At 39.4% G+C, this 15,124-nt stretch overlaps 1 protein-coding gene across 5 annotated transcripts in view; it reads right to left on the reverse strand.

Annotated features, from left to right (window-relative positions):
* Positions 1–15,124, reverse strand: part of PIEZO2 (piezo type mechanosensitive ion channel component 2) — a 203,334-nt gene that overhangs the window by 61,298 nt on the left and 126,912 nt on the right. For all 5 annotated transcript variants that reach the window (XM_081917968.1, XM_081917965.1, XM_081917966.1 and 2 more), the window contains exons 8-14: positions 11,063–11,231; positions 9,614–9,742; positions 8,956–8,994; positions 7,625–7,763; positions 6,074–6,216; positions 4,271–4,507; positions 1,085–1,208 (exon numbers count right to left, since the gene is read on the reverse strand). In XM_081917968.1, coding sequence (XP_081774094.1) covers positions 1,085–1,208; positions 4,271–4,507; positions 6,074–6,216; positions 7,625–7,763; positions 8,956–8,994; positions 9,614–9,742; positions 11,063–11,231 — 980 coding nt within the window. The remainder of the gene's footprint in view (positions 1–1,084; positions 1,209–4,270; positions 4,508–6,073; positions 6,217–7,624; positions 7,764–8,955; positions 8,995–9,613; positions 9,743–11,062; positions 11,232–15,124) is intronic.

Here is a 15,124-nt window from a genome sequence, read left to right on the forward strand (position 1 = left end):
GATCTGATTCACATGATGTTTGAATTCCCTATATTTGCATTTTATGCCATGGAACCATTCACTGACCTTGTCTTAGCTTCAGTGCTAATCAACTGAAATTGAATCATTGTTTTCTGGATACTGATGACTTTTAGTATAAGATGCATGTATATGGGATTTGACCTCTGTATGTGTGGCCTCACTTGAATCATCTGATCTACATATGAGTTGTGTAATTCAATGAAAACGCGAACCCGTAGACTCATTTTTCATTTTCATATATAGCTAATATCTTCCATATCGTTTGGTAAAATTTCATTATCTGGCAAAAGTTCTTCAAAATGGCATTTTACATACACTTGAGAAAAGAAACAGAAGCACGACATGCAAAATGACCCAGAATTTCCCTAATTCTCACTGCTAAATTTCAGTTAAATTCCTCACTTAGTAAGGCAATGACCGTTTTATGCTTGTCCAATATGTGTGCGACCACACACATGTGCATCACCACAACCTGGAAGTGGCCAGGAAAGGGGTGGGAGGAAGAGACATAACAGGGCAGAGCAGACTCATTTTTCACATAGTCCAGTCCTTCCCCTGCCCACGACCGAAATATTCTTAAGAGGGTCTCTTCTCCAGTCTTCAGAGAGTAGCTGTAAGTGGGGAGCCAGAAAAAGCTCCTCCTTTTCTTCCACTTTGCAGTTTTAATCTGAAATCTTAGGTACAGTACTGCACCCAGAACTTAGAAACTGTTCACACTAATGAAATTCCATCACAAAATGTGCCTAGAACAATGGGAGTTACGAACACTAAACGTAACCCCCGCGCAAAACAGTTGTTGCCTGTGTGTCCCATCTCGTTACTTCACACTGTCTTTTCCTCATTTGCCCTGTTTCACTTTCCTATCAGCCGAACTCCCCACACAATGTCATTTCCATCAAAGTCACTTTCTTTGCCCTTTGCACCTTCTACTACCGCTTCACTTTCCTCTTTGTCTCACTTTCCTCTTTGTCACACTTTCTCACGTTCGTCCCTTTTGGGCTCACAGATTGCGTTCAGAATGCACAGATTGCATTCAGCACTCAGATATGTAATCTGTATTTACCTTTTTCTTCACTCTCGTCTTCTTCAACTTTTACCTCTGATAAAACAGCTTCTTTTAACTGAAAAGCTTTCCGCTCAGTGAGATGCTGTCTGAGCAGTAGCCAAAATGTAATTGCAAAAAGAATCTGCAAGGAGAAATGGGAAGGAGGAGAACAGAGGGGGAAAGTTAGAACACCTAATATGTTGTTTAATATTCATTATCTAATAGAATTACCTACGACATTGTACTTACAAGGTGGACACACACTGGTTGACATTGTAATTCAAGGATGGGGCAACAGTGCCTCTATAGATGTTTGATTACCACTCCCATCATGCTATTCTATGCTGCTTGGGGATGATGGCACTTTTATGTTTATGAATATATGGAGAGCTACAGGTTTCCATTCCTGCTGTTAATAATTTGTGAGAACTGGATGATATTGCTGAACATCTCCCAGACATTTGCCAACATAATCTGGCCCCCAAATGTCTCTAGAGCCATCTTGATGCTAAGACTGTGCTTTTATTTGGGGATGAAAGGTAAATGAGACAACTATATACCTTTCATTCCATTTTTCATCTGTCACAAATAAAACTCTACACAAATTCCCTCCAAGAACTCTCCACCTGATTTGTGGGCAAAGAATGTGCGAGAACCATTAGCCTCTTTGTCATTTTATAAGGATTTGCTTTGTTGTTGTTTTGATGTTGCAACAACTATGTTGGTGGCATGTTTCATTTTACAGAATTTTCTCTAAGTATTCCCCACCATTTTTTGTGCGATGGTCACTAAATTTAGAGAAAATTTTGCAAAATTACCCCTTTTTCCATAAGAAATTTCAGCTCTACTCCAGTGATAAGACATGACCCATGGACACAAATGACTTTCAGTGAACAACTCCTTATTCAGTGCTGTTTGTGCCTTTTGGTTTCAGTTTGCCAGTCAACTGGGCATGGCTGCCTCTGGTGGAAGAAGAGAAATGTAGATAACTCTCCAGTCCTCTATTTTGCTTCTAATTTAGTTTCCTTTTCTTTATGAGAGGCAGAGAGACAGAGACAAAGAGGGCAGGATTGTGCTTGCTGATGGGTGCAAAACAGGTCCTCAACTTCTTCCAGTTATGTTGAGATACTTTTATATCCTTGATGTACTTCATATGATAAAACAATCTTTATTTTCAGTGATTTGCAGGTTCTACTTATGGTTTTGATAACAGGCTACACATCTATCCAGTGCCTGCACTCTCCCTCATGTTGTTGTTTTGTTGTTGTTATATGTTATGTTATGTTTTATGTTATGTTGTGTCCTGTCCTTTGAGAATTGATTTGTAGTCAGTTTCCCTTAATCCCCTGGATTGTTGAGCCAGCAGCACTCTCATCTACTTAGGGAAAAGGTAGTGTTTTTAAAAAAATTGTCATTCCCTGATTGTTTTGTGCCTTGCATAGTCAGTGAGAACCATACCACCCTTGCCAAATTCCTACCAAACTTTGCCTTTAGAATGCTTTATCTTAATTCTTCACTGATTGTCAACAGGTTTTTTTAAACATGTAGGATTATGTACTTTTAAGGTGGTTACAACGTCCACAGATTAATGTAGTTAAGCAGTATATAAACGTTAATAAAATAAAATAAAAATAGAATAGAATAGAGCATTGTGCAACCTCATCTTCAGAGGCTTAGGTGGTGCCTTCATGTATAAAGAATAAGTGAAACAGCACTTTATTCTCCCTTCCCAAAGGCAGCGATAAGCACATTTACTCTGTGACTGACTAGGTTCTGTATCTCATGGTTCTTCCTTTTTCTCTTTTGTATTTTCTAACACATACAAATGCCTACACAGAATATTCACTGTGCTTCCATTTTCAAAATCTCTCTGGAGAGTAGTCTCTTCTACAAAGCAACACACTTTCTATTTAAGAGCACATATTTTGAAAAACGAAACGGAGAGCATTATGGTCTATTTATCTGTCATTTTCTATGGAAAGCAAAATTAAATTTATGTCTAAACCCACAGAGTGTCTTTTATTCAGTGAAATATATCTAGGGTATGTCACTTACTTACTATGGTGTATACATTTATCTTTTTTGCTGATACCATAATTTCATTTTTCTGATAGCCACTACTTTTAGATAAGACATTTTACAAAGCAGCCGATCAAAGTTTATGGCAAAGTTGCTGGCAACATATTAAAGCAGTTAAATCTCTTGAGAGAAATTTATAGCATCAATGAGAGAAAGTGTACAACATATCCAACAGAACCTCTGGACCATTTAATCTGTTTTAAGAGCACTAATGCTACCTTTGAGAGAAGATAATATAGCGTTTGCTCATTTTCACATTCATTATAAATTAAGGAGTAGCCAGCAGGGAATAAGTAGTACAGAATTCACTTTGAGATAGAATCTAGTGCATCATGTTGAAGGTGCTTGGGCTAGTGAGACAAAGGAATAATGAAATGCAATAGTGGGATTCATGAAACATTTTGTACCTACTTTGCTTCAGAAAAAAAAGACTACTAAATGTGATATTATATTTGAGCTTTCAGACAACATAAAAGCCACTTCTTGAAATCTAGTATAATATAGTGAAAGTTTAGCATTTGTTCCCATTTTAATTAGTGGCAGAAATAATCTGTTTGCAACCCTGGTTAAGCCAAAAAATTGTAGGGGTAAAGTTATGAAACTTGGGCAGTATACTAGTATAAATTTATTTCCTGCTGTTTTCATAGATCAATAATGGGAGAACAGAAGCATGTATGTGTGGAAAGAGTGGGGCCATAGTGACATTGTCCAAGGATGGTGCCATTGTTCTGCCATTCCACTCCCATTAGTGTAAATGAAATTTAGTGTGACATGCCATTATATCGGTCAAGAAGTCACAGTTCCATAATGCAACAGGTACTAGGTACAAGTACAAGGTACAACAGGTACAAGGAATTTTAGAAGATGGGACAGAAACAGCAGCATTAAAATCAAGGAAACTAATGCAATATTCACCACATCTGAATGCACCCCAGGTATACCCATACAGAGGTGCTTTAGGTGTACATATACAGGGCTTTTTAGATCCTGCTCATAGCTTGCACACATTGTATTTTTTCAACAACAACAAAAATCCTTTCACTTCTTTTACTTCTAATGTAAAATCCTGTATGAACTGAGGATCTCATTGGCTTCAGATTGATTCCATTTTAAAACATTATTTACCTTTGATGCTAATTCTGTAGGAGCTTTCCGTTCTAGAAATCCTGAAACCGTTGGAAGTTCGTTCTCATTCAGATCAATACTCCAAATGTACTGAAATGTTAATAACAAGTTTCCATATACCACCATAAAAGGTGAACTGATCATAGCATATTTCCTTCTGTCACGCAACATCCAAAGTATGCAGGACCATATCAGCATCACAAATGTCAACCAGCTATGGTAAGTAATACTCCAGGCCTTAAGAGAAAAGAAAAAGAAATGGAAGTATTATGTCCATTAAAAGGAAAACATGTAAGCATATGGTTTTCTTAACAGTGCTAAGTTTCTAAGTCAGAGGTTGTCAGGGAACTGCCATCGGAGCCAGAGGGAGAGGAAGGGCTCCAGAGGGGTTCCGGAGAGCGTCACGGGAGGGAGAGAAGCAGCCCATCTTCTGGGGAAGGAAATCAGCGTAGCACCAGTGGAGAAGGGGGGCAGATGGGGGATTCGGCGAGGTGGCTCCATGACTCCTCGCCGGAGACCAGCGGGGAGAGCACAGGTCCTCCGCTGCCCACACCCTCCCTGCGCAGAAGGCTTCCGCGCAGGGAGAGTAGGCGGAGACTAGGCGTCAAAGAGCTTCTTTGCTGGAAGAAGTTCAAGAAACGCCCACTGATGGATTCTGCCAGTGATTGAGACAGCCACAGGTGAGTGGCTGTCCGGATAGAAAGGGTTCACTCAGGCGACCCAGCCAGGTGTGGCGCTGATTTACGCACGAGCAACCCCTAGAACCATTACAGAGGTGTATCCTATTCCCATTAGTTATTGAGAACTGGGAAGCTACTGTTTGTAAAGCTGACATAAACTTTCACAACCGAGAAGTTTTTCTAGGAGAATTACAGTTAACACTGAGGCACTTTTCTCCTTTATTTTATGTCTTTATATTGCTATAGCAGAAACACTCTAGTCATCTGAAAATCCAGCAAAGATTAGCAATGTACATGTATTTTCATATTAATATAGACAATGGCATAAATAGCTAATAACTGGAATTTAATATGGGTTTTTAAAAAACCACCATGATTTACTGTTAGCTTAAGATTGATCGATTGTTAAAAAAAGATGACCTAGTTTTAGTTCTGAGTTTTATATAATCGGAAAGCCTCAGTTTCGCGAGCTCTCCACCATCCTTCTTCCACATGGCCAGGAGAACTTCTGCATCATTTAGTTTCATTTTTATAAGAAGAGCCCTGTTTGATCAGAGCAAAGGCCAGCATCCTGTTACTTCAGCATCTTATTCTTACAGAATCACAGCTTGCTGTGCCATACTATCTAGAGATCAAGGTTTAACAATTTAAAAATAAGCTAACTTAAAGCCATGAATTGTAAAGCTGGCTTATTTAATCAGTGCTTGCTTTAAACCATGTTTCTTGGTTTGTACAAAGACATAATTGAGCACAATGCTAAGCATGAATCATGGTAACTTTTATTTGGATTGTTTAGGACAACATATTTAACAACAAATTTAAACGCCTGCTCTTTACTACTTCACGACCAAATGAAAGTTGTAATGAAAGTAGTATTTCTACATTACAGCAGATAAAGGATTGCAAGGGACAATACACAAATGGTTGAAGAATAAGAGCATTAACATGAGGGAAATATTTCATTAGATTAGGCATGTTTGTTTCTAATGCTGAGTGAAAAATTACAAATTTAAAAGGAGTAACAATTATAATGATCAATTGTAGGACTTTGACCACAAAATAGTCTTGTTACCAAAATGGACATTTGTTATCAGAGCTATAACAAAGATGTTATATAACCTACCATCATGGCAATCAGAGCACAAACATAACTTTGCTTCATGATAAAATGAAAAACTGTGACCATTGCATGAACTTTGGGATTCACTTCTTCCTCAACATTTTCTTCCTCATCCTCTTCTTCTTCTTCTTCTTCCTCTTTCTTTTCTGAGGGGACAAAAAGAACTGCATGAGTTGCAAAATTCAACATGAATTGTATTCAAAGGCTCCCTTTTGGGGATTGTCTCGTTCATGGAAGATTTCTATTTATGTTAGATTTCTGTTAACTGAAATTCGTTGAAGAGAACTTTTGGATCTATTCATGGTATGACCATGAGGCTCCAAATCCTCTTTTTCTCATAAGGATAATAGTAGAAGTGGCTATCATAGTATAGAATATTCAGATGCTTGGTAGTTAAAATTGGATGTGTAAATTTGTAGTACTGTCTATATCTATATCTATATCTATATCATCTATATCTATATCTATGCACAATGGGAATTCCTCTCTTTAACAAGACTCAGGAAGTGGTGGGCTGGCCAATAAGGTGGCAGCTCAGCCAAAGTCACTAAATCGTTCAAAAATAGAAAAACCTTGTCCTATAGAAAGTTACTAGCTGCTGTCTCTCTGCAAAGGGTTCCTGACTAGTCTTGAAACAAAATAAAGAACATGGCTTGGCGTCAGGAAAGCACAGGGAGAGGTGAGAAAGGAAGTTCTACTAAAGGCTTAGCTGAGGAAAGAAAGACTCATGCTCTTATAGTCTGTATTTGGAGTGGTATGATTTGAGAAAGTGTGTTGTGTATCAGTCTCCTGGAAGCAACTCAAAAATCTCAGCTTGTGGAGCAATCTCCTGTGCAGAGGACTGAACTACAGAGAAGTGTGGAGCACTTTGAGTGGGGAAGATTAAGCCAGAATACCACAAAATATATTTCTTCACAGGTTGAAGAAAGTGGGGGTGCCTTCTGCTCCCACTCATGGGAAAAACATATCTTACTGTCTCACTTACTGTGAAAGAGGCTTTTTCACAAGGGCATGAGGGACAATTCATAACAAAAGACATGGGTGGGGAGTTCCTAGGACATCCTGAGTTAATGAACTGTCATGTCACATGGTGAAGGAACAGCCATTGGGGTGTTTCTGCTTTCAGCAAGGCACTCTTGCCAATCCTAAAGTGAGTGAGCTTGGAAGTTCTCAGGAAATGCCCAAAAGGAACATTTTTGATATACATAATCTATTAGCAAAGTGATCTTCCCCTTACTGAAAAGGGGAGGGGCTTGAACTTCTCAGGAAATGCAGAAAGGGCACTTTAGCGTAAGCGGGGTATGCTTGCTGGTGGGTACTCATTTATTGCCATATCCCAGAATTAATTCAAGCAGGTGCTAATTGGCATGTGTTTGGATCATCACTTTGTCACACAACAGGACCTTTTTCTGCCCACCACAATCATGTATTCATTGCTCATAGCCAAGCTAAGCACACTTCTTAATAACAATGTATTCCTATCAGGAATGTGGGACAGAACAAAATGGACATAAAAAGAACAAGTGTTTATTCCCAAACAATTTTCACTACTACCTAAGTCATCAACTGTTGGGTCCCATTTGTAGTGTGGTCTTGAATACATATCTACCCTCGCAGGCCCATTCTCCATGGGACACAATGGGTGTATGCTCTGATAGTCTACAGGTGTACCATTCACTGTCACTAGAAGAACCTGTTGAATTAAAGTTACAGAAAATGAATCCTTTTAAAATAAACACAATACATTTTTATCACTTTTGTTGTCAAAAATATCAATGATGCACAGTAATCTATCCACAGTTGCCCTACATGTTAAATATCAACTATTACATGATTAACAGGCAATCAGAAGTCCAAACAATTCTCACACATGACAAAATGCAACATCCAAATTGGTCTAACACTAATGTCCTAAAGGTAAAAGTAAATGACCCCCCTCTTGTCCCCTATATCTCCTCCAGAGATTTGCAGTAACCCCCAGAATAAATTTAGGGGGTATACAGGGAGAGGCAGTTCCGTTGCATAGTCAAAAGCCTTTGCACTTGCAGAACTGTTTATTTGGATGCTGCCCATGATCTGTAAATAATAGAAAGAGTGGTTGAGGGCACCCAGCTATTTCAAAATATCTCAAAGTCTGGCAGGAAGTCACACATCTACTTCTGCTTCTAAGCTGTTTGCAGGCAGATAACTTGAAAGGCTAGGATCTTCTATTGAGCCAGATGGTGCTGTTGTTGCACTTGTTATTATTCATTATGGGCTGTATCCAACACTGCAGCTCTGCTAGTACAACATACTTCAGTGCACACAATGGAACTTCCTGTTTCCTCTAACCCCTGTACTGTTGGGAGACCATTAGGACCAGATTTGGGGATGTGCAGGGGGAGGAAAGGAAACTGAACTTCTGTTATGCTAGTGAAACTCTGCTGAAGCAGGATTGGATACAACTCAGAACTTGTAGGCTTTCCATTAACAAAACGTCTCAGGGAAGCAAACAACTGTTAATAAAATACAAAATAAAAATCAGTAATATAATCACAATATTGTAAGAATAACTGAGTAGTACAATACATAGTGATACAACAGCAAACCATGTTATTAAGCCTCATAAGCCAAATGGAAGATATTTTTTTCAGCAGGTGTTTAGAAGATGAGCTGGGGGGCTAAAAGGATATAAAAGTCTCCTCGCTTTAGATGTTGCTGCTCAACACATGAGGGCTAGAAGGAGCATAGCCTTGGGGATGGGGTGAACCACATGTCCCCACAGTCCCTTTGGACTGTACCTCTGTCCCTTTGTGTGAGTAATGTGTGAACAAGGCTTATCTCTAAACAATATAATAAAAATTCACAGTGCAAATTAACTCCAAAAATGAGACAATGGTACTAACATCAGATGGCTTGTGATCATCTTGAGTCATTGACAGAAGCTGCAAAAGCAAGGCAAGAATAGCTTATTAGTTAAGAATTATAGCTGAAGCGTAAAAAATTCTTAATAGCTTTAGGCTTTGGTTCCGAATGGACCATTTGCTTTGAGGAATGTGTTAATCACTGCATGCATATCTTCTACTACTATTCTGCTTCCGCCGCCACTGCCACTTATTATTATTATTATTATTATTATTATTATTATTATTATTAACAACATATATTTTTCAGGCTACAACATTGTTTCTAGTCGAAGGTTCAAATGAGTTGAAACACAATAATGATGCTAACAACTTTTGAGAAATCCTGCAATGCTACATAGAAGGCTAACGTTAAAAGAAAAGCAGTCAAAATTCCCACTAGATGCACACAAGCCCACCTAAAACAACTCTCATGTAGCTTTTATGTCAAATGTTTGAAAACCAAGAGACTAGTTAAAATCAGGAGATGCTAAGTGGTACGTTTATACTGCAATATTTGTATTTTTTAAGTGCTTGTAGCAACATTCGCTCCTATGTTGTGCTTAAAATTGTACATCATACAAAGTCAGAAACATGAAACATAGCACTCCTGATCATTAACTGGATAATTACAATCCAACTACTTTATATTCGACCTTACTTTTCTTTCATCAGTTGTGTAGCGGCTTGTATACCACAAACTGCGCCTTCTTTCTGCAGTCATTTGGACATGAGTGCAGTCTGTTTCCTCTTCCCTGTTACCAGATTTATCATCATCATCAGGTATATGCTAAAGAACAAATGGCTATGTTAACTCCAGAATAACCAGTTATTTAGCTGCTAAGTTTCGCTTTTAAAATGGGGGAGGGGGATTTTCTTGCCAAGATAAATAGAATTACATTTATATACCACCTTTCATCCAAGACAGGCTTCCTCAACCCCGGCCCTCCAGATGTTTTGGCCTACAACTCCCATGATCCCCAGATAGAACAACCAGTAGTCAGGGATGATGGGAACTGTAGTCTCAAAACATCTGGAAGGCCAAGGTTGAGGAAGCCTGATCCAAGGATTACAGGGCAGTTTACAATCTAAGCAGTGTTTAGCTTAATATATTTCTTTCCCAGTCAAACCCATATGAACTTTTCAGACAAGTATGAAGAATAATCACTCTCAACACATTTTTGGGTAGACAGGTTTAAGCAACACTGCAAACATCAACAGGTAATGGTAACTTCATCTTGTCGACATTACTCATGGGCAACACGGCAATTCTTCTTACTCTCCTGCCCCTTGCAGCTCCCCATCTCCTCCAGGGTTTTCCCCCAACTCTCTAAAGCAGAATTTGGATGTTTGCAGGAGGCTGCAGGGAGAAGGGGAATCTGTTCCACCAATGGATATATATACACACAGTATCAGGGCCGGCAGTGGTGGACAATGAGTTCCTTGGAGTCTGGACCTGCCACCCCTGTGGATCCTGAAGCTGTTGTTTCACCTTGCCTCATGGACAGACCAGCTCAGAACAATATACTACATGTTTACTTCCCCTTCACCCCTGGGCATGGAGATGATAGGGAGGTTACAAAGGCCAGGCAAATGACACATGAATGTGTAAGAGTATTCATCCAGAGCATACATCACCACAATGAATAAGTAGAGCATGCACTCATAAAGGCCATGTTATGTCACACCACATATAAGGTATCTGAAGAAGTGTGCATGCACACGAAAGCTTACACCCAGAACAAACTTAGTTGGTCTCTAAGGTGCTACTGGACAATTTTTTATTTTTTTTCACATATAAGCTATTACTGAGCTAGTGAGCATCTGAACAAACCCTCCATTGTGCAAAGCGCTCTCCTTAGCCTACTCTGTCTTGCCTGAAGCACCCACCCCCGGCATTTACATTATTAGGAAATTACTGGGTTAATAATTTTCCTACTAACATGTAGTTCCGCCCTGAATTACATACAACAGGTCATCTCTTTTTAGTAATTCAGAATGCACATTTGTTAAATTTTATGCACAAATACTGCTGCTTCCTGAAATGATGTCTACACTCTTTTCCTGAAAATTTTCTCATTACTATATAGGAAGAAGAGAGTTGTTTTACCTGTACAATAGGTTCATGGAGCCAAAGTCGAATGAGAGTTGCTAGGGTATAGTATAACAGGAGCACCAAGATGGGACTAGTATGGTGATACCAAAACAAGTTTTGGTTAGTTATAATTTTCCAAGTGCTTGAACAGTTGGTCTGAATAACTGAAGTGACACCAAATAATCTGTTGAAATGATAAACAGGAGGCATCACATAACCAATACAGATTATCATTATCAAGACATTTTGACTGTCTGAATTCATGGCTTCATATTCAGTCAATACAAAGACCCTACAACTGTATCAGGAATTTGGATTAGCAAATCATTCTGGCTATTGCCTTTGGTAACTGACACCTCATTCAACTTCTACATTTTTGTGTGTGAATATAATTAAGCATGAAGATATTACCTGTTTTGTCTTCTTTTCTTGGGAAACATTTCTCTTTAGTTTCATTGTTTAAAACTTTGTTTTATTTGGTGTACTAAAGAAACTAGAGTTTGCCAACCTACTAAGAGATGCCTCTGAGTAATTTTACCAATTCTAGTGTCAATTAGATTTAAATCACTGGTCCCTATGTGCAAATTGTTTTGATGGGTATGTAGTGATGCAAAGCTGTTGCATATAATAGCTCGTCCATACCTTACATTTAAAGCACATCCAATGCAGATTTAAAACCCATGACTTCCTACAAAGAACCCTCAAAACCAGGCTTCCTCAACCTTGGCCCTCCAGATGTTTTTGGCCTACAACTCCCATGATCCCTAGCTAGCAGGGCCAGTGGTCAGGGATGATGGGAATTGTAGTCTTAAAACATCTGGAGGGCTGAGGTTGAGGAAGCCTGCTCTGTGAGAGTCTTGCCTCTCACAGAGCCACAATTCCCAGCACTATTAACAAGCTGTAATTGCCAGGATTCTTTGGGGAAGTCATGTGCTTTAAATGTGTGTTGAATATGCTTTAACTGTATGGTGAGCCTCTGCCCTCAGTTGTGGGCATAAGTTCTTAACAACTGCACTCTGATCCAGGAGGTTCATGCCTATGAGAGACTCAATGACAATGCAAAGCCACCATATAACCAGCTGGCTTCTACAGTCACTTCAGTGTCGGCATGCCCTATGTACTGTATTTTTCGCTCTATAACACGCACCTGACCATAACACACACGTAGTTTTTAGAGGAGGAAAACAAGAAAAAAAATATTCTAAATGAAACAGGGGATGTATGATTTTTGTGGTTCATGCTGTGGCCACAGACATGTGATCTGACAGTGAGTTTGGAGTAGCCCAATGCAAAAATCCTGAGGATCCATGTGGATCCGTGCTTTGTAACCACATTTTAAGTGGGGAGGGAAGGAAAAGCACTCAAGGGACAAGGAGCACGCATGGGGTGGGTGGAGAAGGATGCTGCTAATAATGAAGAAGAGGTGTATAAGGGGAGAAGGCTCCCTCTCCTCTCCCACTTTGCTCCTTTAAAGCAAGCAGGCTCTGCTTTTCTTCCTCCTCCCCGCTTATCCCCGGCTTAGCGAGCTGAAAAACTTTGCTGCTATGTAGCAAGCTGAGTGGGGAGGAGAGGGGGACAGAGAGCCTGCTTGCTTTAAAGGAACCAACCGGACAGGAGCCGCTTACACTCGTGTAAGCGGCTCCTCTCCTCTCCTGCTTTGCTCCTTTAAAGAAGCAGGATCTCTGTCCCTCTCTCCTCCCCACTCAGCGGCTCTTCTCCCGCTTTGCTGTTTCAAAGCGAGCCACGGTGGAGGGAAGGAAGGGGAACCATGGATCCTCTGCTCACGACTGCAGCAGATCCCCCCCGCCACCCGTAGGCATTCCCTCCATAACACGCACAGACATTTCCCCTTACTTTCTAGGAGGAAAAAAGTGAGGGTTATGGTGCAAAAAATACGGTATGTTCATGCAGCTGCATTAAACTTTTGAAAGAGTTTCTCAATAAGATGGCTGCTAGCAGGACCCAATTAAGGGAGCTGGCTGAGCAAAGACCTCCTGCTCTTCCCCAATTAGTTTGTGTGTGCCAATATCTCTATAAGTTTGCAGAAAAGGAAAAGTTTTGGGTTTTCCAAGGGTAAATGAATATTCATAACCAACCTACAGAGCGGCCATAACATGAGCAGTATTTCAGGTTATACAAGCCACAAATAACTTTATTACTGTTCTGAGGAACATTAAACAAACATCAAACTGGAAAATAGTAAAAATTAAACAAAAAAACAGGTGGCTGACACATTGTTGCTCTGTCAATTCATTTCCCCAGCAAAAGCTTATTGAATTAATGCAATCATGTCTCTAGTGTATATGTGCTGTGATCTGCTTTTCCTGACACATTCACAGCCTATGACCTTGATAAATGCAAGATACTGATTTAGCATTAAAGCACATAGTGATGTAAGAGTGGAAATATTGCTGTTCTCTAAAAAAACAGGAAAACGTTTTTCTTCTACTTCCACCTACGGTAGAGTAGCCAACTGTGGATATAGCTATCATCACAAAGACCAGACTACCTTAAGATGGGTTCATCTGAAAATGGAGGCATGTGCCCTACTTTTGCTAATACAGTGGTGTCTCGCAAAATGAAATTAATCCATTCCGCGAGTCTCTTCGTCTTGCGGTTTTTTAGTCTTGCGAAGCACGGCTATTAGCGGCTTAGCGGCTTAGCAGCTATTAGCAGCTTAGTGGCTATTAACGGCTTAGCGGCTATTAATGGCTTAGCGGCTTTAAGAAAAAGGAAACAAACTCGCAAGAACTCGCAAGACGTTTCGTCTTGCGAAGCAAGCCCATAGGGAAAATCGTCTTGCGGAGCGACTCAAAAAACAAAAAACTCTTTCGTCTTGCATGTTTTTCGTCTTGCAAGGCATTCGTCTTGCGAGGTACCACTGTATTCATGTCTCCTTGCAGGTTCCATCCCCAATAAAGTCTTAAACTGGGGAGAGAAGAGGTGGCGGGGGATAACAGGCAGAAAAGAAGGCTTACTCCCACACATGATATACATTTGTGGGTCTCACCTTAGCTGTGGCTTATTGGCAGAGGGCCCTCTAAAGGAATACGGATTTCAGTAGGTGCCCACCTGTACCAACCCCCCACACCAATTTTTATTTATTTATTTTTTTATTGCTGCTTCTGCTGTCTTATTCTTGTAGTGTATAATTACTCTTTGGTTGTACAGCCTAGAATTTTAATTTTAATTAAAGGTTCACATAGAAATCTTATTTAAAAGCTACAGACAACAACTATCACTTGCAGATTGGGGGGAACCAGCTTTGGGATCACATGTATCAATGCTAACCATACTTTCTATCTTAACCAAGAGGTTGAAGATTTGCAAACCCTGGTCAAGAATAATTTAGTTCGTACTGCCACATTTCTTCCCCTATAACACCTGCTATGTATCCTCTATGTCAAATACTCAAATGCAATAATTATAAACATTTTAATAAGAAATGGTGACACTGAAGAAATTAGTAACAGTTCTAATACATGAAAAGCAGCACAGCTTTACTTCAAGAAGATGCATTCAATTTTCAGTTTTCTAAATTTGTGCAAGCACTTCTGACACCTGGATTGTATGCTTTCTAAATGACATTATATGTTTCAGGTACTATATATATATATATCTGTAATGTAAGTATGCAAAAGATTTCACACACATACATAGGTTATTACGTCAATATGTATGGAACAATCCTGTAAGGCAATGTCAGTATAATTCTCTTATTAACTATTGATACATTTCTTTCATCAGAATTTATCTTCACAAAACAGAATGACTGTCTCCATACGCAAACATCCATCACAAGTCACTTGAGTACGTTATTATTTAATGACTGAGGTCATCCAATTGTTGTTAACCATTATGCTCTGACAAGTAGCACTACTTTCCACTAATAAAAAGCCACAAACTCTAAATACCAATGACATTGTATGGATACAATATTTATCTATGATAAAAAATGCATTTTGTTATAAAACATATGCAACGTCATGACTGCATTTGTCCAGAAAAGCTGGAATCCAGTTAACCATAATTAAACAGCAGTAATCTGGAAACATCTACGGACTTTCTTCTATATTA

The sequence above is a fragment of the Podarcis melisellensis genome, assembly GCF_964234715.1.
Source record: "Podarcis melisellensis genome assembly, chromosome: 7".
NCBI classification, from domain to species: Eukaryota; Metazoa; Chordata; class Lepidosauria; order Squamata; family Lacertidae; genus Podarcis; species Podarcis melisellensis.